Raw genomic sequence first — 27,380 nt, 5'->3', positions numbered from 1 at the left:
GATGCTTCACTTCTTGAGCAGTCTCTTAAGTAGGTTTTTTTCATCATAGTTGCTTGACTGTTTATACCACTTGGTTTTCAGAGATTTTATTATCGTTATTAGTTGTAAACTCTTTATCTCTTTCACACACACCTTTTTTGTAGATTACTGATAGCAGGTTGAAGAAAATGCCTTTTTTTTAAAAAATGCTGTATGATCTGTTTAGAGAACAAGAGTTTCCAGAATCTTGCCAATATTTTTCAATGCAAGAACATTATCCCCTTAAAAAAGCATTTTGTTGGCATTTTTTGATTTTGGATTAGAGTGTCTCTGATTGTTTCTATGCAGTACAGACTGTACCGCTTGGCATCATTGATTATTTTATCTGTGGAGAAATCCCAAAAACGGTTTTTCTTTGTTAACCTGTGCTCTGACCAAGAGCTTGACCAGTTGCACCAGAGTAGAACAGAAATAGACAGGATCAACCTCATAGTGGGACAAAAGTTATTTATTGCTGAAAGCTTTTAATAGGAGAACTGGCAGAACTGGCTTTTTGTTTGCTGCAGGAGTACTGACATTCTGCCGAAGTGGTGAAGTGAAAAGACTAAAGTTCCTGGTGGTGTGGCTCTCACCGACTGGAAAGGCAGATTCACAGCCATGTGTGCAGCCTTTCAACATTATAAATGCTGTTCAGTAGAGTTAAATACAGGAAATGGAAAATTTCTTTTACCTTTCTTAGAGAAAATATGAGTTTTCTGCTGATTTCAGTGTTATATCAGGATTACCCTAAGTTTAGACTTCTTTACACAAGGATGGGACAATGCCAAAGGACATTATTGCTGGAAAAATTTGCTTTGCCTAAGGATTGGATATCAGGACTATTAGATTTTCAAGGGAACACAGAAATTTTTAAGGAAAAGTAAAACATGAAGAAGTGAACCAGCAAACCAGTCAATGTGTGATGATCAGTATGAGCAGGGAAGGGTATGTAATATCTTGGCTCACTATCATCAAAAATTGTTACTATCATCAAAAATTGTGGGATTCGGCATGTTAGCATATGCAACTGAAAAGGAAATTTGAACTTCTTTCATGCAAACAGAAATAAGTTCCTGCCTTATTTCTTTCTCATTAAAAAATGCAATCGAAATATTGAGAGAGAAGTTTGAAACATATTGATTTCATTTTGAAGGCATATTATTAAATCTCTTGAGGACTTGTTGATCTTGAATCATTTCATTTTCATGGTGTTTCAGATTGAAAATTATTAGTAATTCTGTTTAAGTTGCAGCTAAATTGCTAATTAACTTTCATCTCAAAGATTTTATTTCTTACATGTTTCTGGCAGCACAGTGCACTCTTTACAAAATGCAGCAGAATTTTTTTTGTTGCCTGCCTCTCTGTGCTCCTTACAATCATATAAAGCAGGTTTGGAATTAATGAGCTGTCACATCTCAGATAATGAATGAAAAGAACTGACAGAAATTCTTTTGTTGTTTAAGAAATTCCAAATAATTAATGGGAAAAAAAGTGACAGAGGTTCTTTTAGGATTTAAGAAAAAATACATCTTCAAATTCTTTCCATGACTGAAGAAACTTTAAAATATGTTTGCAAAAAAAGCAGGCATCCTGCTTAATGGGTTAATTCCAGTTCTCCCTTCTGAGATAAACTTGCAGAATTTGAGATACGTGTTTTGAGAATAGCTTCCTGGAGTGCACGTTCCCCATTCCAGGTTCATGTCAAAAGTAAGAAATTTTCTGGATTCCTGGATTTGCTATTGTGAACAAATTTGAATTAAGCACTTAGCACATTTATAGTGAGCATGTCTCATGTACACAGAAGATTTTGTAACCTGCAGTGCAGGTTAGATTTGGGGAGGGCAACATTTCCTTATGGTTTATGTTTTTTTCCAATTTATGAAGTCCTGTTGTAAGCTATTCAGAATAACCTCTAATGCTGTTTTTCAGGTAACCGTCTCAGATGGGGGCACATCTCCCAAGCAGTCCTCCGTTTGGGTGGTGGTCCAGGTTCTGGATGAGAATGATAACAAACCACAGTTTCCAGAGAAAGTCTATCAGATCAAGCTGCCAGAGCGGGACCGTAAGAAAAGAGGGGAGCCGATCTACAGAGCTTTTGCTTTTGACAAAGACGAAGGCCCTAATGCAGAAATCTCATACAGCATTGTGGATGGAAATGATGATGGGAAGTTCTTTATTGATCCCAAAACAGGGATGGTTTCTTCCAGAAAGCAGTTCACAGCAGGGAGTTATGACATCTTAACAGTAAGTGCTTTTTCATTGACATACAAACCCATGATTTGACTGACTTTTTTTTTAGAAATAGGCCCTCCTGTATAAAGAGTGATATATGACTGTTTTTACTGTGTGACCTATATGTAAGATCTGACTGTATTAAGAAATCTAGTATTCATATACAACTACTGTGAAAAACTTGAGTCTGAGATCATTCATACTATTGCAGGTAGTGAACTACTCTCAGAGTATTAAGACAACTTGTTGACATAAACCATTTCCTTGAATACACAGAAATAAAGACCAAGCACTTGTCTGCTTGCAAAGTTGTATCATGTTGGACTGGGCAGATACAGCTGTGAATGGGTGTTAACTTTTTTTGTGGACACAGTTGTACTGTCCCAGTTAGGTGGCTTCACTCAAGAGAGGAGGAGTACTGTGTACTCTGTGTTTTGGTACCCTTCTCAACATATTAAAGAGTTTAAGTGTGGCAGCAATTTCAGTTAAAAGACATCTTCATCAAAGTTCTTTCAGAACTCAAACTATGTAGTCAAAGTCAAAGAAAGGGAGAATACAATATGGTGGGGTTGATATAAAGCAATATAAGACTGGAATGAGCACTCTTCATCTACAGAAATAAGCCAGTAAGTTGTAGTTAAGGAGTTGGAAAAAAATTGTCAGAGGTCCATGGTCTGACCCATTGTAAAGGAAGTGATGTCTCTTACAGTAGCAGGTCTCTGTTGAAATATCTTCATAATGTTGGAAACTGTGGTAGGAAAATGAATAAATAACAAAATATTGAGAAATACTTAGTATCAGAGTAGAATAGCTTTCGTGTGTGGAGTAGAATAGCTTTTCCCTCTGGAGAGCTTGAAGTCATACCTGAGATCTGACCCTTATTATAATGCGACAAGTGAAGATTTTCTGCATTGAAACTGCTCATCACACCCTCAGCATCTTTTTCCTAAGGGCCTGCCTGCCTAGAATGGAGCAGGGTGTTGAGTGTTAGGAGAGGAAGACACAGGGTGAAGTATTTCAGAAAAAAAAAAAAAAATTGTTTCTCATTTTTAACAGGTATAGTAACAGCATATTTACACCAGTGGTCCTATACCAGGACCATTTACACCAGAAACATTTCCTTTAGTTTTAAAAGAAAATCCCTTTGATTAATATTGATGTTATCCTCCTAAGCACCCATTTTGTAACCTGCATTCACCCTTCTCTTAAGCCCAGTGTTTGTTGCTGCTCATCTTGTCTTTGCTGTGCTAAATCCATAAAGCATGCCATGCAAATATCAAGTCCATTCATCTTTCTAGAGGACTTTATAATAAAAAGAATTAGCACCAAGCAGAGCAACTCCTAATGAACATGACAGAGAGGAGAAATAATATAAAATAAAATATGGCAATATTTTAAATTAGATTTATTATGGAGGATGGGGGAAATGACCTGAAACTTATTTAACTCAATTAAAGATCCTGAGGAAAGCAATATAAAGAATACCAGTCTTATCTGCAACACAGATTCCATTTAAAAGCAATCAAACATGCTCTGGGTGAGCATGTTTTGCAAATGCATGGTCTCACAAAGGGTCATTATAAAGCTTCCAGCTTTGATGCAAGAAGGAGCTGGGTGTAAGATGAAATTGGAGAGGGAAACTGGTTCTGGAGAGGAGGAACTGTATGGGAAGTGCTTGAGTTGCATCTCCAAGAGGCCATACACCAGCATTTTTAAAACAAAACATTTCTGTTTAAAATCATTTGTTTCAGTTAAAGTTAAAGCATAATGCAAAAAAAAAAAAAAAGTAAGACTAGAGAAATAAGCGCTTATCTTCCTCCTTTTTTCATGGGATTTTACATATAGGATTACAAAGGCCATTTTCCAACAAGTTATCGTCATGCAATAAAAGTAGGTCTGAACTGCCAAGCTGGGATGCTCAGCCTGAGCCCTCTTTTCTTTGTACCTGCCAGATAAAAGCAGTGGACAATGGCCGGCCCCAAAAATCTTCAACTGCACGTCTCCATATTGAGTGGATAAAAAAACCTGCGCCCTCACCCATGCCCCTGACTTTTGATGAACCCTTTTACAACTTCACCATCATGGAAAGCGATAAAGTGACAGAGATTGTCGGGGTGGTCTCTGTGCAGCCATCTAACATCCCTCTCTGGTTTGATATTGTCGGTAAGTTGGGTGCGAGGAGGATGCCTCAGAAGTAAAGCATATGGACATGTGGTTTTGAGAGCAAGAAAACTAACCATGAAATGGTCCCCCCAAATTAAATCCACTTTTGTAATGGTGAAATGAAAATGCTATTTTAATATAATGATAACAATAATAATAATATTCCTGCTTTTGTTATGACTCCTTAGCTAAGCTGAAAAAAGAGCGCTGTATGGCTGAATTGTTTTTTTTCATACTATGTTATTTACTGCAATCTTAATGTTGTCTGTCATTTAAATTCTATTGTCATACTTTGCTAATCTCATTTCTAAATGTATTTATGGTACTTAGACTTGCTGTCCCTCATTTCTCTCTTTCTTCACCTTTTTTTCTGCATTCTGTTCTTTTTTTTCTGCTTCCGACTGCCCTGCTTCAAGGTGGCAAGCATGCTCGAGAGATGTTCTATATTCTACAGACAGCTTGTGGGCAGAACTGTTCAACAGAAGGTACCCTTAGTGCAAACACATTTGCTAAAATACAGCTATCCAGGCTGCCTTTTATTTTTGCAAGTTTTTTGAGACAATTTATACTACATCTTTCATAAGTGCCTGTGACAGGATGTGATGCGACACATGGTTGTGCTGCATTTCTTTCTATGACAGCTTTTACCATATTTGTGTCCAATTATTATTTTATTCACGGATTTTCCACAGTTTATCACAAATAATTAATTCAAACTTTTCACAGTCCAGTGCCATCCATTTAACTGTGAAACAGAATGGAATGCCTCAACATATGGGTTACAAATGGAGCCACCAAAAGTTTGTCTTGAATGCAAGCTGAAACAGAGAAATGTGTTTTGATGTGAGATTTCAACCACAAAATTGCCTTACATCAAATTCCTTATAAAAATAGGGAGGGATAAATATCCTTAGCAAAATGGAGGAGAAGCCATAGAAGTCTTAAAATCACAGGGAAATGCCACTAGCTGCTAAAATGACAGGGTGTAAAGGGTCTCGGTTGGTTGCAGTAGAGAAATGTGAGTCAGTGTTCCTAAGCATTTCTTTCCCACTTCTGCTGCTGATTCGGTTATGTCATTTAAAGTAACTCATTTAACATCTCCAAAGTGAGAATTTCCCTTGCTAAATTATTTTGCTTCTTAATATTTGCTGATGCTTGTATGTATTGTTCATATACCCTTGGATGTAAAAGAGCGCCTGTTGCACAAAGTGGTGTTATTTAAATGAAGGGTTATAAAGCAAATACTGTATGAAAGATTAGAGAAACAAAAAGCTTTTCCCACAGACTTAGCGGAAAGTGTGCATCAGCAGTCTTTATTTACAGGGATTGAGCCTGGCTCTCATTTCAGCAGAGCTATTTGCAAATGGGTTTAGCCAACAGGAAGGACAGGGACCACAAGAGAAAGGATCTTTCAGAGTTGTTTTCATCCACCCTTTATTGCCAGTTTGTGCAGATGAAAGACAGAAACAGCGACATTTCCTCTTCGAATTTGTAGCACGATTTCTGATGTGCCAACCATATTAAAATTAAACTCAAAGCTATTATGTTCTAGGGTTCCTGCTAGTCCCTGGGGAAAGACAGCATATGTTTCCTATAGTTTTCCTTCCATTCCCTCGGTTGCTTCAGTATCCTACATGCAGTCTATTAGCTAATGTTTACATTTCCATTCCCTTCTCACTGACCCTAATTTTCATCTCAGGAGAAATACATCTTTTTGATGTTATTGACACCTTTTTTTGTGTTTGAACCTTTTGCTGGACTCCTTTTGGTCCTTTCCATGGCAACTTCACCAACTCTCATTAAAATGCTGTATCTGTTAAGCCCTTAGAGAAGCCCCTGATCTACCACTGCATTCTTTTATATCATTAGAATCACTTGCAATCAAGCAACACCTTATAATAATAATATTTCATTTTTGCCTAACAAACAGAGATTATAGGGAGAGCATTATAAAATTTAAACCTTTAGTTTGTCATTTAATAGGAATAGCCAACAGTCCTGGGCATGCAGAAGACCTTGCTGTTCCAGACACTTGGCATACAAGGTGCAAAGACGAAATTTACCCGGAGAGTTTTACAGAACAGAACATTGTGTATTTAGATTATCTTTGCTGCCATTACTTAGTGTCAGTATCAAAAACCACTTTTTCTCATTGTTCCTCAGTATCAACATGTGGGGAAAAAAAAATGTTGACACTTTCCTTTTTGGGGAACATTGAGGTCTGGTTCTGAAAAGCCCAATGAAAGACATGGGATTAGTAGAATTTAATTGTCATGTGTGAAAGGCTGTATGGGACTGCTGATGCAATAGATGGCTTCTGTGCTGCTGTAAAATCTAGACCTGATCCTGCTCCATCTGGTATTTTGTGATTCAGAACCTCCGTGCATAGTTCACAGTAATGTCAACAAAAACCCTGAAGGCTTTTGTAGAGGCACGGTTTAATATAGAGTTTGCAGCATGACCTTTATCTTTATGACCTTTTCAAACTCAATGGACATTGGAATTCCAGAGGATCTCTTTTTTTAATGCATAACGTACACGTTCTCCCACCTAAAAAAAAAAGAGGATGGAGGGCAGATGAAGTTTGGCTAAATAGTATTCTGTCTGCCCAACTTTGCACCTAAATTATATACACTTCAAATAACTGTTTTTGAGTTAATCAGCTCCAAGAGCTGCCTTATAGTCAGCGAGATCATCTTCCCTTTATGGACTAGAGAGGGACAGGATGCTTAGCTGGTTTTTGGTTTGTTTAATTGGGAATAGTTGAGATGTCATACCCGCTTTCTGTTTTTAGACTGTGTTCAACACCAGTCTCAGTTCATGCGGATCCCACAATGTGAAAGCCATAAAGATAGGCTGTTTCAGTTGTGTTAAATTTATTCAGTCATTTATGAGAAACTAATTTTCAATGGGAACTCCAAGATAAGTCAGAGACCTTTATTTCTCCCACATAAATTGATCCTTTTCTGCCTTTGATCCTTTTCCCTTTGTTAGTGGTGTCTACTTTGACACTGGAACTAAGCTGCATGGTGCTAGTTTTTGTTTAAGTAGCGTGTTGCACAACATCTCTCCGGTTTTCCAAACAGTCCTCCCTCTATGTTTCCTTCTTCCCCCAGCCTGTGCCTTTGTAAGGGCAGCCAAACTTTGAAAGCACATCAGAACTTTTTACCAAGGGTGCTTAAATGGCGATAATTTCAATATCTATTAATTTTAGTTAATTGTCCATTTAATTCACAGTGTTGCAAATTTTCATTAGTGTCAAAAACATGTAGCTCCCTAGCTTCCTTTGAATGATCTTCTCCGGGAACTATCTAAAATAGCTTTCTGCTTTTTTTTCTGCTTTTTATGCTCTTGCTTTCAGCTTCTTAGCAGCAAACTCAAGGCTTTGGTTCTCTTTACAATAGTTTTATCTGAAAATTCAGTCTGTATTGCTTTCTTCTTCTTAGCATGATATAGTACATAGAAGAATAATATTTGCATGTCATATTACTAATATTTACTGTTATGGTTAACAAAATCTGTAGATGATTTTTTATTTCTTGAGACAGTTATTACATTTATTGCATCATCTTTGAAAACAAAAGAAATGGAAATTTTGGCTTTGCAGATTTTTCTGAAAATCCTAGAGGTACTTTAGACTCACCTCTGATTTCAGGGTGAATTGGTTTTCTGTGTTTTTGCTCTAATTCTCTGCTCTGAGCAATGTGAGAATTGTAGCAATTGGCCCAATTTATCATCACTGTTCTTGCTGTTAGCTTACTTTGGGACAAGACAAGTAAGAATCTTCTATGACCTGAGAAAATGTGGTTTAGGCGACTATTCTCTAAATTAAATCATCTCCTGTATTTCTCTTCTTGTCCACTTGTCCATTGTGGCCTGGTAGGCCAAATGAGACTTGTGTGAGGATCTCAGTATATCCTGGCTCTGTTAAGTTTGAACATGAAGTATATATGTTGTTTGCTATCTACCAATGAAGGAATACTCTTGCCAGGTTTTGCTTGTATTTGATTTGGGGATGTCCTTCAGAGTTCAGTGTGATCCAGCTTCGCATCTAAGACTGAACAAGTCATTCTCCACAGTCATCAAATATGTCTGAGATGTGTATTCAATCCCACTTTTCTGGATCATTCCACTGGAAAAGATGGAAAAAAGTCCTCACATGGGACTCATTTGCCCACAAGTCCTCCATGTTTTCTTCTCAGAGGTGAAAATAATTTCTCACAGAAACATGATCCCATCTTAAACTGTGTATCAGCAGCTGACAGAAATATAGGGAAGCTCAGCATCTTCCCAAAAACAATCTACATCTAGGAAAAGTACTACCAAAAAAACTAATTGCTTGCAGCAAAATACAGTATAAGAGGAATATGTTTGAAAATTAAAAGCCCCCAGCACTGAAATTCGAAAGGACAGAGATGCAGAGCCCACGTTCTGTGGGAATGTAAGATTTGCACTGCATCTTGCCTTAGGCAAATTCTCCAGCTGACCTTTAGAAACCCCTTCTAACAGATCAGGACATTTTCCTTGGCCTGTCCATTGCACCTCTCTTGTTAGTTTTGCAAGGTACAATGGTTTGGGGATTTTTAGATATCTTTTTTATTAAAATTAATTCTTTCCAAAGCACACGGGACTTTTGTCAGAAAAAAAAATATGCTCACAGTGACTATGAAGCCAAGAAATAAGCTAAGAACAAACACTCCAGACTCAGACAGAAAATATAACCACCTCTATACCAAGAACCCAACCTATAGTCTGTTGGCTCAGAGCTATCTCGGTTCGATTTTAAGAGATCTTCTTAAGTGTACTATACTATCTGTTAAATTGAAAATTGGGGCTGTTCTAAAAATCCATAGTTGAGGGCCAGCTAATAAGATCTTTTGTATCAGGGACTGTTTCTACAGCTGTCCGGATAACAGCTGGAATTGGAAAATCCTATATGAACTATAACATGCTTTCAGATAACATAAAAAATTACTAGTTCTAAAAATTTAATGCTTCCAGGGCTTATGCAAGAGCATTGAGATCAACATCAAGAAAGTAAGGGTGCAAATCATCTCACTTAACTTTAGGTGTCCAAAGTGTAGACGTAACTATCTGTGCTAGGTGACTTCGGGAATCTTAACAGCAATTAGAGAGAAAAAGTGCTTTCTGCATGAATTTTTATCATCCCACCATGATAAGTCTTTTCATCCAAAGATGGCATTGCAAGTAAATGTGGAATTTTCATGAAGCCCTACTCTAATCACTTCAGTCTAATCAGAGTATCTTAAGGAAAGCCTTTAATCTGTATTGAAGATATATCAGCATTACATTTTAGCCTGCAATGGTATTACAGACAACAGCTAATCCACATCTCTCTGAGGTTATTCAGTGTTAAAATGCTTTCTCAGGACATCCTGTCTAGCAAACTTGCCAGTTCCATCATCTTGCCTTCATCACTGATTTTCCGAAAGTGCCTGAGGAACTCTTGATGTATTATCTTCATTTGAAATATTTCTTTCCTAATGCAATTGCAAGCACATTAGCAAAGACAACTTCTACATGTTTTGTATCTGAAAGCAGGGTTTAGTGGACAATAAAAAGGAAAACGTGCCATATTCTGGAAAATGGAATAAGTAATGAAAATTCACATTAATAAAATTGAGCAGCTGAACAAAATGCTATCATCCTTAGCCCTCTTTCATCCAAAGATTGTGATCAAAGAAAATGTTAAATGGCCAGTAGTAAAATTGATACTGTGGGAGCTTATGGCACTGCAGTCGAGCTCACTTCAAAAGAGTGGTAGAGACATGGCAGCATGCTTTCAAAAACGAACTTCAAGTACTCCAAAAGCCAACACCTTCTCAGCTGTTACCTCCCGGGGGCTCAGCCCTTCAACCTCAACGTGGGCAGCTTTGGAAGGAAGTGGTTTTACGATTTCCCAGCTGCAAGAGTTTTTAAGATAAGATTCCTATTTGTTTTTACACAAGAATTTTATCTGTCTCTTCGTGCAACTCCAGCACCCATACATCTTTCAAAGATGATTGTGATGGATGCTCCTCTGGGTGCTTCACAGTAGGCCTTGTGTAGACTTAACACATCTGAGGACCTATTTTGAGTGTATATGAAAGTTGAGGAGCAGTACAAACTTTTTCCAGACTGCCTCTAATACTGCAGATGAGAGGCAGGACCCAGTATCTCAGACATTATTCCCAGAAGTTCAGCCATCTGCGTGGTTTTTCATCTAACCATGGTGTGTTAAAATGTACCATACCGAATCATGAATAAATCAGGGTTTCACTCCAAAATAGATTGTAATCACAAATCCCACAGCAGGATGCTCTCTGATCCATCTCTGCCTCAGTGTTTGATGCACTTTCTGCCTTGTCTAATAGAAAACGATTCAATGTAAAATGAAGTGCATTGCCTGGTTAGTTACATGGGTAGACTGGGGTGGCTGGCAACCAAGATTAATTTGTCACTAGACCATTTTGGAAGATGTGACAAATGTATAAAAAACTCACATGATGGATTCAATTCTTATGCTGGAGAAGAATATACTTCACTTAATGAAAACAGCTTGACAAAGTTGGTGTATTTGCAATAGACTGCGAACCCAGCTCTGAGCCAACAGATGTTTAAAACATCTATTGCTAATCCCTCTGTGTTACTTTTTGGAAGTTTTAAAGGCAGGGGATTTTTTTTGGAATTGTAAGCCAGTTGATAGCATATAATTTTTGATTGCTCATTAAGATGGTTATTAAGCATCTTGAAGTACAGACTTTCACTTTGTTTTCATGATTATCAGCATGAAACATGCTCTTTGTAAAGAGCCTACTGTCCCAAGGCTAGCTTCATTTCAGCAGAGATTTCCTTGCATGAATCTCAAACTCTTTTCTTCAAAGGAGGTTTTCATGGTGCAATTTTTCTCAAGTAAATCAATTTAAAACATTAATTGGGAGAGAAACTTTTTCTTCTAGACTAACTTTTTTTTTCTTTTTTTGAAGAACACTAAAGATATGATCAATGTCCAGATACCTTGCTATTGCTTAAATGTCAAGGGCAATTATGTTTTGTTTTTTTTCTAGTGTCAGTAGTGTTTATATATATATATATATATATATATATATATATATAAATTGAGAAAACCATGAAAGTTGGGCTTGCAGAAGGAGGATAGGAAATAAGCAATGTCTCTGTCCACCATAAATCACAGCAGATCCAGTGTCAGTGTTTTCCTGGAGAACTATAACTGCATCTGTTAGGCTTAGATCTCTATATACGTATATATTATATTCAGCACAGGGAACTCTGGTGGCATGTCTGAAACTACTGCATTTGGATGATTTCAGTGGGCACAAGTTCACCAATTCTGCCTTTCCTCTGCAGTGGTTACCTGCACTTTTATTCCTCCTCCCTCTTTCTTCTCCCAACGCCTGAATGGCTTCCAAGGCAAATACAGACAGAGCAGTGGTTCTTCCAGCTTACTCTTTCTTTGCACTAGCCTGTGCAAGAGGTAATAGTGAGGGTTTCTTCACATTAAGGAATTCAGAGGCTGTGATTTTGCTGTGGTTCCTCCTCATCTTCAACTTCTTTGAATGCCAAAACCTTTTTCCTCTCACTAAATTCATGACTGCTTCTGAGAATAAGACCACTTTTTAGTCAGCAAACCATGCAGATGGGAGAGTAGAAGAGACTCTCCTGTTCTCTTCTCTGTCCCCAGCCATAAAATGAGAGCCATTCTGTGATAATACCAGCCATTCACATATGTATCTCTATACATATTGCATCAGAGCAAAGTCAATGGAATGAGTGTTTTTCTATCTGTGGACCTCATCTTGAGGTCTGAGAAGCTTACATAAGTTTTATAGCCAGTGTGATTTGAAAGGCTTTTTTTTCTCTTTGTAGAACTGGGTTGTCAGGGAATGTAGCTAGTGACATTGCATTTGCTGTGTGATGAATATACCTCAAGAGTTCGTTTGTCAGCAGTGTTGTGTTCCACCTTTCCTTGTCCCCAGCTTCCAAAAATTTCATACTCAACTAATAGTAAATTACACTTCATAGATGAGTGAGTAAGAAACAGCTTAGCAGCAGGGAGTGTGTGCTTTCTTTTGAAAATAATGACTGGTTCTAATTTATAAACTGTAACCGTGGGTTAGAAATCTTGTAACTCTTCAATCTCAAATCATTTATAGCTTTCTTTTCCTTTTTAATAGACTTTTTTTTTTGGTCTTTCACCTGAGACTCAGGAGAGTTTTCCCACTGCTGCATCATTCAGTGTGTAACAGGAAAAGGGGATGTTAGTATTAGAACAGTGCTTTGTAAGGTTTTTTTTATGGAAAGGAATTCAGGATGTGTATCCTGTCAGATCTATTGAATAATTCCTAAAAGACTAGTAAAATTTGACCTTTGCTGCCAGCAATTATCATTTTCCTTAATATTAACTTAACAAATCTCTATTTGCATTTTAAAAATTGATTATAATTGCAATTTTTAAAAACTCAGATGATGATCTTTGCACCCAGAAGCATCAGTGAGAATTTCCTAAAAATAAAAGTTGTAGAATAAAACGCCCTTGAATGATTTTTATACAAAAAGATAATTTTTGGTGTTCATTATCCAAACTACAAGGACACACATCTTATGGACTTATGGCCATTTGATTCTTTTTATAGACTTAACTATGGTTTACTTAAATATACTGCTAGATTTTTTTTTTATCAATGCATTTTAGTGATATCTGCTTTCCAATATACAAACTGTGCTTTGAAATATAAATGAGTTATGAACAAAGAAGTATCACTAGATATACTGTGTATGCTAAGGCAAACCATTAAGATGGATGCCAGTAAACAGATATGTCCACTTTTCAATGGAAATTTTCCAGAGATGGCTAATCTAACTGTATTTTTGTGCAACAATTAGGAGGGAATTACGATAGTTCTTTCGACGCGGAGAAGGGAGTGGGCACTATTGTCGTTGCAAAGCCCTTGGATGCAGAACAGAGGTCAATGTATAATATGACTGTGGAGGTCACCGATGGAACAAACATTGCCACGACTCAGGTAGAATATCACATTCCTTTCTTGGCAAGTTATTAATTTTTTAGTGGAATGTATATACTATAAAAATTAATAATTTTTCCATTCAAGTAAAACCTCATCCTTTGAGACCACCGATAACTAATGGAGGGGATATTTTTCAGAGCCTTTCCATCTGGCTGCAAAGAATCGACTGTTGAAGGTTTCAAAGCGTTACTTCTCCTTTTGTTCTCTTCATGCTCACATGAAAGTAATTTGCCTTCCTCCAGCTGAGGGAGTCCCTATCACAGGCAGCAAAGCATAAATTTTGACAATTGTGTCACCCCATAATGGTCCAAAATACAATAGTGCTTCTGTGGTGTTGGGGAATATTGCTATTGATTGTATAAATGGACTTTATACCTCTCATCCTCCCAAGACCCAAATGTGGGACACAGATCAATTGTTCAGAGAAGAAATTGTTCAGAGGCAAAACTTAAAATTCAGAGGATCTCTCCTTTGGTGTCACTGCCTGCAATTACATTGTCTTCTGCAAAACAGCCCCACTGAACCTTTTAAAACCAGGCTGGCTTATCAGGCTCGGTGCCTTTCATCAATTAAAGAGTCAGGTCAGATAAACATGAAGGGCTGGGGTAATGCTGGCTCTGGCACATCCTTGATGGAGAGATCCTGACACAATGTCTGGATATCTGTTCAGTGGAAACCAGTCTGGGTCATGGTCAGGGTCATGGCACAGGGACAGGGACTCTCAGATCCAGGTGACACCAGGCAGATTTCAAACAGCAAAATCCTTCAATATGAGTTGGAGTTGTGGGGTATGGATTTCTAAGGGCCTGAAATTCTACATCTGAGTTACTGCTCAAGTGTAAATGGAAAAAAAAAAATAGGTTTGTGATGTTCTTTGCCTCTTTATAATGCAGAAGGAAGGCCTGAACATTTTTTATATTTACATATATGCATGCGTGCACAGATGCTTCTGTTTTACCTTGCCTTTTTGTTCAAATAGTTCAGATGTAAATCTGTACTCACTGAGGCACAACACCAGCTTTCCTAAGAGATTGTTAAATCATTGAGTGCTTTCTCAATGATTTCCTGTTTATAACCAGCCCTAAAATATCTGATAATTTCTCCTGATAATCCTCCCTTGTTAAGAAAACATCAGTTGATAGTAAGTTAGGTGGTGGGAAATCCACTGTTTTACCTGTTAGTTTCAGAATTAATTGCGTCTCTGCTAAAAACATCCCTTATTTTAAGCTTGATTGTATCTGGCCATATTCCCTGTTATGCCTTTCTCTGCTTAATTAAAGAACTCCTTAAAAAACACTGTTTTCTCCCCAGGAAGCATTTACTCACAATGCTCAAATCACCTTCCAGTCTTCTGGTAGACAAGTGAAGGAGAATGACTGACCTCTTTTTGTTCCTGTTCCATAAGGCATTTTATTCAACTCTTGAGTAGTCTTTTTGTTATTCTTTGTTTTTTAATCTTGGCGACACTCTCAGTCCACGTTTCAGATGGTGTTGAATTCCTAAGATGACCTTTTTTGTTTCTTGTAAACATTTCAGCAGAAGAAATATTAAAAAGCATAGGGAATTTCAAACATGCTAGATACAACTAATTTCTCATGGCTATTATGTTTATTGTTTCTGCTGCTTTTGATTTAATAAATTGACCCATATAACAGTCCTCAAAACCTATTTGGATGAAACCCCTATATTTTTAATTAAAACATATGGTAAAAACATATTTCAGTAAAGCTGTTGCATTCTAAAAGAAGCCTCAGCATTCTTTGTAACAGTGATGTGACCTACTTAGGAATGTAAGATTGTCATTTCAGATTGAAATAGTATAGCATTAGATAATCACTAGCGGGTACAGACCCTTCTTTCCTCCACCTCCTTTTCTCAATGTGGATACTGCTTAATTGTTTAATTATGGTCAGGGTATCTGCGAATGTGTTTCTTTTGGTCTTCAACAGAGATTTCAAAAGCAACTATTATCTCAAAACTGACAGAATTATGGCCTGCCTATTTATCACTCCATTTTATAAAACTTTCCTGCTGTATTTTTGGCTGTACTTTGGAGCCTTTGGTTGCCTTCCTCATCTTTTTTTTCTTCTGAAACAATAATTTTAAAAAAAAGTCAAACTGATGGGTTTAAGTAAAATATAACATAGAAAAAAATAGCATCTACTGATGGTTCTCAGTGGCCTTATTCTGAGTTTTGATAGAACAACATTGTAAATATTTTGTCCCATGCACATACATGCATTTTTAACTGTAGCTGCAGGAAGATATGGTAGAAGAAGAAGTGGGTAGAAAACAATTATATAAATTCATCCCCTTATTTAACAGTAAAATAGTATAAAGTTCCCCACAAACCATGATGGTTTATTATGAAACAGCTGATCATCACCATGTGAAATGGAACAGTCTTACTTTTTATTCCACCCCACCTGTTTTCCTTTATCTCCTCCAGGCCATTTGTCTATTATATAGTGGGAGGTGGTAAAATACAGCATAAAAATGCCAAAGATTTTTGTTTTCGTAACATGATCCCTGGTATGGACTTGGGGAAGTTTCTTCAGCAATGTTCCTGCATGCCTTAAACTCTGCTAAACTGCTCACTTCCTTCATGCCTTACTGTGCGCATGGTTCATTACTGTACCGTGAGAGGAAGGAGATCATTTTGATTTAAAAGTTACATCTGTTTTAATAATAGTTCACTGTTGTGAAAAGAGGCAAGAGGAATATTTAAAAAAAAAAAGTTACAAACTTCCTGTGTAACGGAAAGCCTGATTGATTTGGGGATGATCAAGGTTTCCAAAAAGAATACAGTCTCCAAAGTGAGAACCAAAGTGCCAGGACTTGTTGAGCCACTACCATTTACTATGGTGCCTGTTCAGCTGAGCACCAGCTGTGCCGGCAGCACGGTTGGGTTAGAAAGGGATGGAGGAGGGTATATATGAACAAATGTTGACTTGTTTGATTTATGTATTTGGAGTGTGGGTGTAAAACTTCTGTCATGGGAATTAACTTCTAGGATGGCTAAGTCTTCTGACTTAGCCAGGGAGAGCTTTGGTTTTTTTCCCTTTCCTTTTTCCTATGATTGCTTGAGGCCATGCTGTCAGTTGTTAAAGGCTGAAGGTGTGTGTTTGCTCTAAATCCTCAGGAAGCACAATTCCTGCAGTTGCCAGGCAAGCTGTTGGCCTTTGGGAGGGGGGTCAGGGCTTCTGCATCCCATGTGCTAGAGAGAGAGCCAGGACAGCAGCCAGAGACTCTGCTCCTTGCCACTGCCATCGCCTCCCTTTGGGCTGCACAGCAGTCTTTTGCCCTTGCTTGAGCAGAGAGAGGACTCTCCCAGCAAGAAATCACTGTAGTGGCACCTAGATGCCTGCTCCTGCCACAATTTTTACTAACTTTGACTGTGCAATGTTAGAAATTGTTCTGGTCACGAGTCAGGTTTATCCCAAATCCTTCCTTTTACTGAACAATTCAAATCTTTTACCTACAAGCACAACAAAGGAATGACATTTATTTACTTATTTGTAGTACATACTGTTGAGTTTTGCTAAAATACCCACAGAAGTAGAGTACAGTGGGGAACAATTGAACAATCATCTAAGTTATGGTAATGTTTCACTTTTACTGAGAATGTTGTCCTAGCAGATTGTTACCTCTTTTGAGAACAGCCTCCTGCAGTGATGGTATTATATGAAAAAGACAGTTTTGCTTCTTGCTTATTTTCCTACCTTCTCCTTCTTTCTCATCATCCTAACTGGTATGGAAAAGATGCTTTAGAGAATGAAGGCTGTTACTTCCAAGCTAGGAGGCAAAAAGCACCTTAGTTCCACTTACTGCAAAACCATCTCACTATTTACCAGTAGAGTGGACACTCAGAGAGTAACACGCATCTCCCTCTAAAAGGTTTTTGCAGATCAAAACTTAGGCCACTTATAATACCTCCAGCTGGACCCAACCAGACTGAAAGAGCAGATGAAAAAAGTTACTGCTTATTGCCCCTTTCTATCTCTCTCCCCTTGCAGGAGATTGTGGACTTTTATTTATTTTTGTGCTGAGGATTGACCTTCAACTGTGAGTTTCAGTCTCACCCTTCAGAGAACACCTTTTCTTTATAAAATTTTCTTAACAGAGAGGAGCTGATCAATCGCTCTGAGTGAGGGTGGTTCTTTAACTGAATAGTGAAAAGCTCTTCTTAGAGGAACATGGCCAAAATGTAGATAAGACATCAGAGCCTGCCAGAAGCAGTTCTGGGCTGTGGATTCTCCTATAGCGGACAAGGAGACGTGAAGTTTCAATTCAGTTTTTCAGTTTTGCTCAGTTGAATGTTTCCTCCCAACTAGAACTGACCCATCCTTGGCTTTTTTTTCTGTCACATCCAGCAATCTCGGCACTGCCTTGCCTGTGGAAGAAAGATTTTTCTTTCTGTTCTAACATAACACAAAGGGCAGAGTAAAGTATAAATAACTGGCCACTGAAGTTGGTAGGGAAACTGCATATTTATGTTAAGATTGAGGTTTGGGGGAGTGAACAACTTGTCAGAAAGTAGAAAATAAAGCTGTATGGTAACACTATTGAAAGCAGTATTAAATCAAAATAGGTTTCAAAACCTGTACAGAAGTGCAACCTGAGTTTAAATAATTCAGGCACTTAATAGGTTGTACTACAACATGGTGCCCAGACCAAACAATTAGCCAACAGATTCTTACAGTTTCAAATGTCTCTAAAGCAGCTGCTGGCATTTACCCAGTTTTCACTCAAATACATTTGTACCTAAACCAAATGTATTTGTTATGGGCGACGTTAAAAACAGCTTTGGAGAGACTTCCTGCATTAGGTTTTGTCCTGCTTTAATTTGATTGTATTTCTCTAAGCCTTTCACTTACCATTTTGAGTACAAAGTCTTTGCTAATGCTCTGAGTGTTACTTTGGCTAATTTGTAAGCTTGGAGGCCCGTGAATCCTTTATTTGAAACTCTTCTTAACTGTGGGAAATAGGAAGTGAGCAGGGAGAAGCAAGTCTTTTATAGCGAGGTGCTTGTTCGGACTGTAAATTAGGATTCACACAAAGGAAGCAGAAGGAGGCAAGCCTGCCTTTCTGAAGCCCAAGGTGCACTGGAAAATATATGGGCTTTCAAGGAGAACCAGGCAGAGACTGCTTTGCTGCATGTTTGCTTTATGAGCATGGAAAAAAGACTTGAAGCTAATGTTTGTCAATGAAAAGTAGTTCAGTCAGTAATCTTGCACAGCCCTCCACAAAGAGGAATCCCTACTTGGCGGCAAACCAATAGTAAACATTTCCATTCATCTCCTTTCGGGGATGTGTTGGAAAACTTTTAAAGCCTGTCTTTGATTCTACGCAATGGGTGTTGTCACTACTTAACACCCCAGGCACCTACACAGTAATAAAGGTTATTTATGCAACACAGCTCATTCTTGCCATGTCTTCCATTTGGAAATAAGTCTGTAGAAAGTATTAAATTACACAGATACTGTGAGTCGTTGAGTCACTTCAGTAGTATAACACTTGATTTGGGGTGAAAGATGTGCTACCAGCTGGCTAAAGCTTAAGACTTCAGAGAGCAGAGTGCTGACCCTTCTGAAGTCATTGGAAATTTGCCAGTAGTACCAAGATTTTATGCCTAAATTTGGCATCCATTAAATGAATTTGAGAAGCTTTCCTCATATTAACAATCTGGTGGCATTCAGTTTACTCAGCTTCACATATGTTTGTAGGATAAGGTTTTCTATGAGCCTGGTGTTCCTGTCAGTGTCACATTTGTCCATTATTAAAGGAAAAGGTTGCCCCCTCTTTTTAAGTAACACCTTACTAGAAGTAATCCTGCTGGAGCAAGAAATCTGCATAACAAAGGTGGCATTTTATGGTGACCTAATAAAAGGGGTGTGGATCAAAAATAAACCTAAAACACCTTCCCTTGCTTTGCTGCTGCACTTCTGTGGCTTTGGTGTAAGTCATTTAACCTTGCTGCAAGATGGTCTTTTGCTGGGCAAAGTATGGGGATAATGGTCACTTACTCCTCAAAAATGTTGTAGGGACTGAGGGACTAATATCTATTTAAAGTGGGACTTAAATTCCATTTTATTTTACCTGATTTTGTTTCAAGTGACTCCCAAGACAGTTCAATTTTTAAGATCATTAAAGAGTTCCATTCTTGGGTTTAACAGAGCTTGAATAATCAGTATTCCCATACATAATCTAACTTTCTTTTGTTGCAAGGAAAATCCACCCCCCTCTATTAAAGGAGAGACTGTAGTGATAAAATTACATTTGAGTCTTGGGGATTTTAAGGGACAGCTGACAAAAATTACAAATATTCTTAACTGCTTCAATAGAAGAAATTGTCATTGATAATGACTACTTTATTGATTAGCATCTCTAACGCCTTGCTTTCCATCTCCAGATGGAACTGGCTGTTGAAATGCAGAATAACTAATAAATAATGTGTATTTCCATGTGGATCACTTGACAAATCATTAAAATACTGTCGTCTCTGGGGAGGAAGGTGCCTGCCACTTAAACAGGCACTTGATCAGTTTTACAGTAGATGTGAAGTGAGAGAAAAGGAAAAAAAAGGAAAAATAAGTTCTTTTCTGGAAATGATCAAAGCAATTTTAAGTGCATAGCTCTCTGCAAGTTTGATAACCACAGTGAACGAGTACCTTAATTTTTTAATCTTTTCCCTTTTCCATGGCTTGCACTCCCTAAGCACAATCATGTGTGTCAGGGCATTAGCTTAGACCTTTTTCAGTGAGAAGAAATGCTGCTTTGTGAATCCACTCTGTAATTTCCATAGTCTCATAGGTTACCCTTAGCCTCTGATGCAGATCCAGTTCCACCCTGTTTAGTTTGTGCAGTCTAGTGAAGGCATAAATCATGGAGCTGTGTCTTGCACAGTCATAGTGCAAGCTTTGGGATGGATAAACCTTTCTGCCCTCCTCTGCTTTCTCAATTTGCCAGTGATCCCAAAATGCATTAGATATAATGGGAAATGAGCCCCTGCACTGGGGTGATCAGACACCACACAAATAAAATAGCATGTCACATCTGTAGCAGTAACTTTAAGACACATTGATGTGCATCTGTAAGTTGTGGGGTTTTTTCTTCCAGAATAGCTTGAGCTTGCACACACTGATATTAAAAACATTGTTAAAAACGTTAAAAATTTTAAAAATTCACAGATGCAAGCCTGTCCCTCACATGGAAGCTTACTTGTTCAAGATAGGCTGTACTGTGCTAGCCACAGCACAGTCAAACACTCTTGGTATTTTCAGTCCATTTGAAAAGATTTTACTTCTCTGTTAGACTATCTAAAATGATACATGACAAAGTTTTTGTCCATGAAGTAAAAGAAAACTAAATTATCTGAGTTAACGGTGCGGCAGTAAAAAAATCAGTCAAGGACTGAGGGTATCAAAACTGCTTGAGAAGATGTCTGTAAGTATTAAACACTGGTAATCAGATTATCCCCAACTCATGTTGCTTCAGTGTCTCTTCCTTACACTAACAAAACTGGTTCAGCACTGGCTCTATGTCCCATTAGAGTTGAAATCTTTAGTTTTTTCCTCAGGCTTTCTTTCACGTTACAACTAATTTCTTGACATATTTTTATGATGTAGGTTTGTGGGTTTTGGGTTTTTTTTTCCTCAGTCAGGTCAGAAACACACCTTGATATATTATATAGCAACAAAGAAAGTATAAAAAGCTAAGTAAGTCTTCATCATTATTATAGGCCCAGCAATGTATATTTCCCCCAAAGTTTATTGGTATCTGTCCAAGATTGAAGCATCACTTAATATAGGTTTTGCCCTGCTTCACTCTGGTGTACCATAATCTGATGAAAATTAAATTATATGGAATACGCAGTTGAAGTCTTATGCCATTTAACTTACAGAGCATTTTATTTCGGCTGTCTTTTAAACAGTTCCCAGGCTAGTTCATTATGACTGCTGCTTACAATTGCTCTTGTTCCTTGTGGTAATGTATTCTGCAAACCCTTCCACATATCATGCAAATCTAAAGTTTCATTTCTCTCTGAGGCCAGCGTCTGTGCAATACTGCAGTAAAAGTATAGCTGTATTTTTCTTCTGTTAAGAACATATGGGTGAACAGGGCTTAATCAAGCAAAATAATAAAATAATTGCTTAAAAAGTTCCAAGTACTTTTCAAAGCAACAAAGAAAATATCTTGATGGCTCAAGTCTCCTAGTCTAAAGGAAGAGTCCTGTGCATGGCCTTTCCCATATCATTCATTGGACTGTTTCTTATTTCAAGGCCTTTGAATAAAAAGATTGTTCCATTTCACTTACTGTAAAATTAGACGTGTGCTTTCACAGGAGTATTCTGCTAAAGATACTTCTTGTTTCCAGCACTGGAAAAGAGTCAGCCCTTTACATTTCAGCTTTCAGTATTATGCAGTTTGCTAAGGTTTTTGCTGCCACACTGCCCAAAGCAATAATGGCATACAAAGTCTGGAAAGCATATTTCTTCCAGGGAGTGACTTCTTCAATGGTGAAAACTACAAAATGTCAACAGAGCCAAACATGCGTAACATAACTTGTGAAAGGCAAAGCTTGCCAAATAGTGATTATTATTAGTTACCAGAGTCAGCTTGTAATATACAGAAATGGGTGGAATAGGCAGCAACAGCAGCACCCTGGGCTGTATTCCCCCTCTCCAGGTTTCTTTAGGGGTCAATACCAAGGTTCTACAGAAGACATGAAGCAAACAGCACAGTGTTCATTCATGTTTTTAGCAGTTATACCATTAATAAACTGCAACAGAAAGAAGGCAGATATGTGTTGGAGGGGAAAGTGAATTAGTTGGCAATAAGGAAAACCATCACTTCCAAAGGCAAAGCAAGAATGAAACAAAAAAATAATCCTTCCTTGTCATCAACGCCCTGAGATTACCTGTCCTTGGTGGAGGTTACCTGTCTGTGGTGGTATGTACTGAACTGAGTGGGGTGGGCATGCATGGTAGTGAAGTGGTATGTCCTGTTTCCGTCTCATGAAGTGTCACTGTTTCTAACACAATCTAAGGTATAACAGCAACTTGAAGTCTCCACTGCTGTCTTAATTTGACATTGCTAGTAAGTCCCAATGCAATATGTTGGGCAGAAAGCAACACAGGATTCAGCTGAATCTTGTTTGTATAAAAAGTGGATTTAAGTAACATGAAAGGGATTCTTTTAAAGCCTTATTAATACTGGAGGGGAAAGGAAGTTCCATAATAGCTCTAGAAGTCTCTTGTAACCACAGCAGTTACAAGGAAGGACAAAGCCTTTCCTATGACCATTGTAGAAATATTTTCCAACCTATAGATACTGCAAATACAGTCTTGTCAGACTTTGAGTAGGTCTTACTATTAGGAATATTTTACCTCCAAAGTCAAATCTTTACTATGTCTTTTGATCCGAACAATAAGCATTTAATATTAAATAATGTTTCTCAGTCCCACCATACAGCAGCATAACATCGTCAACCATCTAAAGTAAATTGTATTTCTTTAGGTGTTATTCAGTAGTCTGACTAGACTTCAATAACTTTGAATGCTTTTCTTTTATTAACTGTAGGTTCTTATCAAAGTGTTGGATAACAATGATAATGGCCCAGAATTCTCTCAGCCAAGTTACGATGTCACCATTTCGGAGGACATCCTCCCTGATACTGAAATTCTGCAAATTGAAGCTATAGACAGAGATGAGAAGCATAAGTTGAGCTACACTATTCACAGCAGCATTGATACAGTCAGCATGAGAAAATTCAGAATTGATCCCAGCACTGGGGTGCTCTATACGGCTGAGAGATTAGACCACGAAGCTCAAGATAAGCACATCCTTAATGTCATGGTAAGAATGCAATATTCACTTGGGTCGGGACACAATCACTGCTGCTTCGGGTGCATACATTCCTTAGTCTTTGCATGAGCAAAGGACTCTTAGAGCAGTAAGTAGTCAGTAATTTCATCTTGCCTGCCCTGCTGTGTATTTATTTTACAGTTTTTATTTCAGCTTTTTGGGAAACTTTATTGTGAATTCATTGTATAGAATGTTATTTGCTATCTTAAGGGAGAGCAAGCAGGAAATTATTTAATCTCTTGGCATCTGGTCCTCTCCCTCAAGGTAATTTTCAGAGTTTCTGAAGTGAGGCTTAACATTATTTGAGAAGTTATTCACAGGGAGATAACTGCTTTCTTGCCATGGAGAACGCTACAGCCTTTCTGAATACAACCCTCCTTTATAGCTTACTTTTATGGACTTATTTCAGTACATAAACTGTTGATATACAAAATAGCTTTCTTTTATCTACATTACCATATCTTTGGGTATGCAGAAAAAAGATAATTACCAATTTTTGCTTGGTGTGCCTAAGGTACAGAACATAAGTCTGCCTGTTTTCAAGTGAAGATTGTATATTATGGAGATATATTTTTTTATTCTTTAATTAAAAAAAAACCAGTGTTAGTTTAAGCATTGTACTCTGCTATTTGCTTTAACCACTTAACTCGTGGAACAACTCATGACGTGTTAAGTACAGGGGCATCTTGCCAGGGGACCTTAGAAAGCAGACGCTGCTGTGAGATGCAGCAAGCAGGAGCTGAGTGTGGTCTCAGCTCACAGAGTAAAAAGCTGCAAGTCCTTTGGCGACCAGACTAAGAAATGACTATAAACTGAATCACGAAGAGACATGGCTGACAGAGGTAGTTTCCTGATGCTTGGTTTTGATCTCCACCTGATAGGTTTTTTGCTCTATTTAAGATGAACCAAACTTTTGGGGATAGTGGTGGCAGGATTATCAGTGAAGCAGTGCTGAGGTATTTTGTATGGAGTTGAGACAGCTGTGATAAATTATACCTCTGTTGTCAATTATCAGCACTTCGTAAGGTAATTCCTACTCTTCTTACTATTGGTGCCATCATCTTCAAAAAGATATGTACATATATAATAAGGAAGAAGTTCATTGGCAGCTACAAGCACTAGACTGACATGCCTCTATGATGTAAAGCAGGTAATGGCAAGGCACATGCTTTACTATTTAGCACGTATTAAAAAAAAAGTATCTCTTGCAAACCTAAACCCAAATTTAAGATGTCATGTGGTTGCCACTTCAGAAATTCATGTCATGATGGTTAATTGCTATGCATTTTTTCATAAGTGAAAAAAGAAATACCTAAGCTCTTTCCTTGTCCTTTAATTTTACTGTCTACCATCTTGTGTGGAAATATATTTTAGGCTGTTCTTTGGGACAAATGGATTTTTTATTACTTTGTGTTAAATAGAACTGCAGCAGTTCACACTCATCTGAGTAATATTTGTGAAGTTTTACTAGATTAATATCAAGTTGTGTGTTATACACTTGTTCTATAGGTCCGAGATCAAGAATTTCCTTATAGAAGAAACCTGGCCAGAGTCATTATAAACGTGGAAGACTCCAATGACCACAGTCCATACTTTACCAGTCCATTGTATGAAGCCTCAGTGTTTGAATCAGCAGCAGTTGGATCAGCAGTCTTGCAGGTCACAGCTTTGGACAAAGACAAAGGAGAAAATGCAGAGCTTATCTACACTATTGAAGCAGGTTAGAACAGAGGCTGAAACTGAAGCGTCATGATTCATGCCATATGCAGAGCAGTGCTTTGACAGTGGTCCACCTTGACACACAAACTTCTTTGGTCTACCTTCTCCCCTACAGCTGGGGGAAGGAGACACCTTCTCTGTTGGTTGTTTCGGTTTTATTTTGAAACTACTATACCCAAAGCCTGGCAGAACAGAACTTCATTCTGGAATAGGCTGCCCAAAGAGGTTGTGGAGTCTCCTTTTCCAGAGATATTCAAAACCTGCCTGGGTGGGATCTTGTGCAACCTGCTGTAGGTGAGCATGCTTTATCAGGAGGGTTGGACTAGATGTCCTCCGGTGGTCCCTTCCAACCCCAACCATTCTGTGATTCTGTGACTGATTCATGTTTACTAGATGGCTACAGAGCCTGTTACCTCTAAGTCATTGGTTCAAAGCCATCACAGAACATAGTTATTCAAAATTGCAGCCAGTGACTTGTTTTCAGGGTGCTGGCTTCAGAGTAGTACACAGTGGATGCTCCATAAAAATATGTCACAACAGCTGGTATCTCCTGGTGTCTTTGCCAGTATTTGGATCAGAGGAGCACGGAGACTAAGACCAGGGCTATGCTGAAAACTTCTGTCAGCACAGCCATAGCATTTTAATGGCACAAGGTCTCTTGAAACTAAGGGAGGATGTGATGACACCAGATTAAAATTGCTTTTGCTGTTAAACTCTAGATATTTACATTTGCCATGTAATCTGTACCAGCAAAAGAAATTCCTCTGCTGGTGCAACAGCATGATAATAAAACATTTGCATTATCTCTAACACATATGCAAGTGAGTGTAAGTTTCTCTGGCTCACATGAATCTGAAGTTAAGAATTATCTCTGAGATAAACCATTAAGAGATATACATGAAGGATGCCTGGTAAAAGAAAGAAGGAAGTAGAAATTTGTAACCTTTGGGTTCTTTAATGTTTCATTTCTACTTTTGAAGGGTTTCATTAGTAATGTGAATCTTTCCACTGTAATAAAAGCAAAACTTGAGACTTATATTTCTCTAAAAAGAGGTCACAAATACTTTAGATTGTCTCCATATTAAGCAGATCACAAGCCTTTCCCAGTATTAGGCTCTGATCCTACTGTATCACTATTTGTCCCTATATTATTGTAAAGACTTTTCTTTACAGTTACAATGACTTACATCAGTTAGGAACAGGCTAAATGAAAAAAAAAAAGTAATGAAATAAGAATATCTAATATTTAAGAATGTCATACTGATTTAACTTCATACAATTGAAGCTCACACCTTAAAATAAGCTGATACAACCTGACGCTTAGAGAAGACCCAAGCAACCTTTTTTCTGTAGTTATCCTGTATGCTCTGTGGAAGGAGAGTACATTCAGCAAATCAGAAAGTGAAGTCTTTTGCACCTATAAGTGTTGCAATTAGACCAACAAAGATGTTAGCACTCCAAAACAAGTATTTCCTTTTGCACCGCATTTGGTCTTACCAGTTATTTCTCACTATCTTAGGTCAGGGGAAGTTTTACACATGCCCAGGCAGGACAACACTGTGCCTTTATAGAACAAACTTGGAGCAGACCGGATTAGGTTCCTGGGGCAATGTTTTTCAAGGCTATTCCCAGCTTTTTCTTGACACCCCATTACTATTATGGGCTCCAAACCAAATCATATAGAGGTGCTACCACAATGTAAAGAGCAACCTGACATGTTAGGAGTATGGTTCCCATTACAGTGGTAATAGAATCATACGTGATGCAGACAGAAAAATATTACGATTAGAAAAGATGCTTTAGCTATTAGATGGTTTCTAGAGACTCTGTTTTTCATTACAGGCTGTTTCTGTTTCGTCATGAGCTCTCCCTGCAGTGTCAGACTTGAAACCTTTGTTTACTGTGATCCCCACACTCCTCCAGCTTCATTGTCCATGGATGTCCCAGTCTCAGATATATCAAAATTCAGTCTTCTGCTGCTGTAGTTTCTATGATCCATAAAATCTGCTGTTGATAATTTTGATTTTAACTGCAGAATTCAGATTGTACACAACCCTGTCATTCAGGGGAATTACCTCATCTTACATCTGAAGAAAGTAATTGGTAAAGAAAGTAGTTTTTGTATAATTTCATAAGAAATTGTTAAAGGAGAAGAACCAGCTCTGGCCTTACAGAGGCAGTCAGGGGCTAAAAATTATTTGTATTAGCAAGCACTGACAAAATAACTGCAGCATCATTTGTAGTGTCTGTAAATGCGACAGGTGCTGTGGTTTTTATGAGAATTTGTAGCTCTGGAAGAATTCAGCTCCTCAGTGAAAAGCACAATTTTTGGTT

The 27,380-nt window shown here is 37.9% G+C and overlaps 1 protein-coding gene across 11 annotated transcripts in view; it reads left to right on the top strand.

Annotated features, from left to right (window-relative positions):
- FAT3 (FAT atypical cadherin 3) overlaps positions 1-27,380 on the top strand; it is a 407,022-nt gene that overhangs the window by 295,929 nt on the left and 83,713 nt on the right. For 8 of the 11 annotated variants that reach the window (XR_005563057.1, XM_027750635.2, XM_027750638.2 and 5 more), the window contains 6 exons: positions 1,948-2,262; positions 4,203-4,413; positions 4,830-4,898; positions 13,318-13,457; positions 23,043-23,318; positions 24,837-25,047. Coding sequence is in view for 10 of the 11 variants with exons in the window: in XM_027750635.2 (XP_027606436.1) it covers positions 1,948-2,262; positions 4,203-4,413; positions 4,830-4,898; positions 13,318-13,457; positions 23,043-23,318; positions 24,837-25,047 (1,222 nt within the window). In the remaining variant the exon portion in view is untranslated. Of the gene's footprint in view, positions 1-1,947; positions 2,263-4,202; positions 4,414-4,829; positions 4,899-13,317; positions 13,458-23,042; positions 23,319-24,836; positions 25,048-27,380 lie in introns of those variants that run through there. The other 3 variants (XM_027750637.2, XM_027750639.2, XM_039380043.1) reach the window with 2 other exon arrangements.

The sequence above is a fragment of the Pipra filicauda genome, unplaced genomic scaffold (assembly GCF_003945595.2).
Source record: "Pipra filicauda isolate LSUMZ 115617 unplaced genomic scaffold, ASM394559v2 scaffold184_size3518187_pilon, whole genome shotgun sequence".
NCBI lineage: Eukaryota > Metazoa > Chordata > Aves > Passeriformes > Pipridae > Pipra > Pipra filicauda.
The sequence above is the reverse complement of the archived record's forward strand: the minus strand, read 5'-3'. Positions and strand labels throughout refer to the sequence as shown.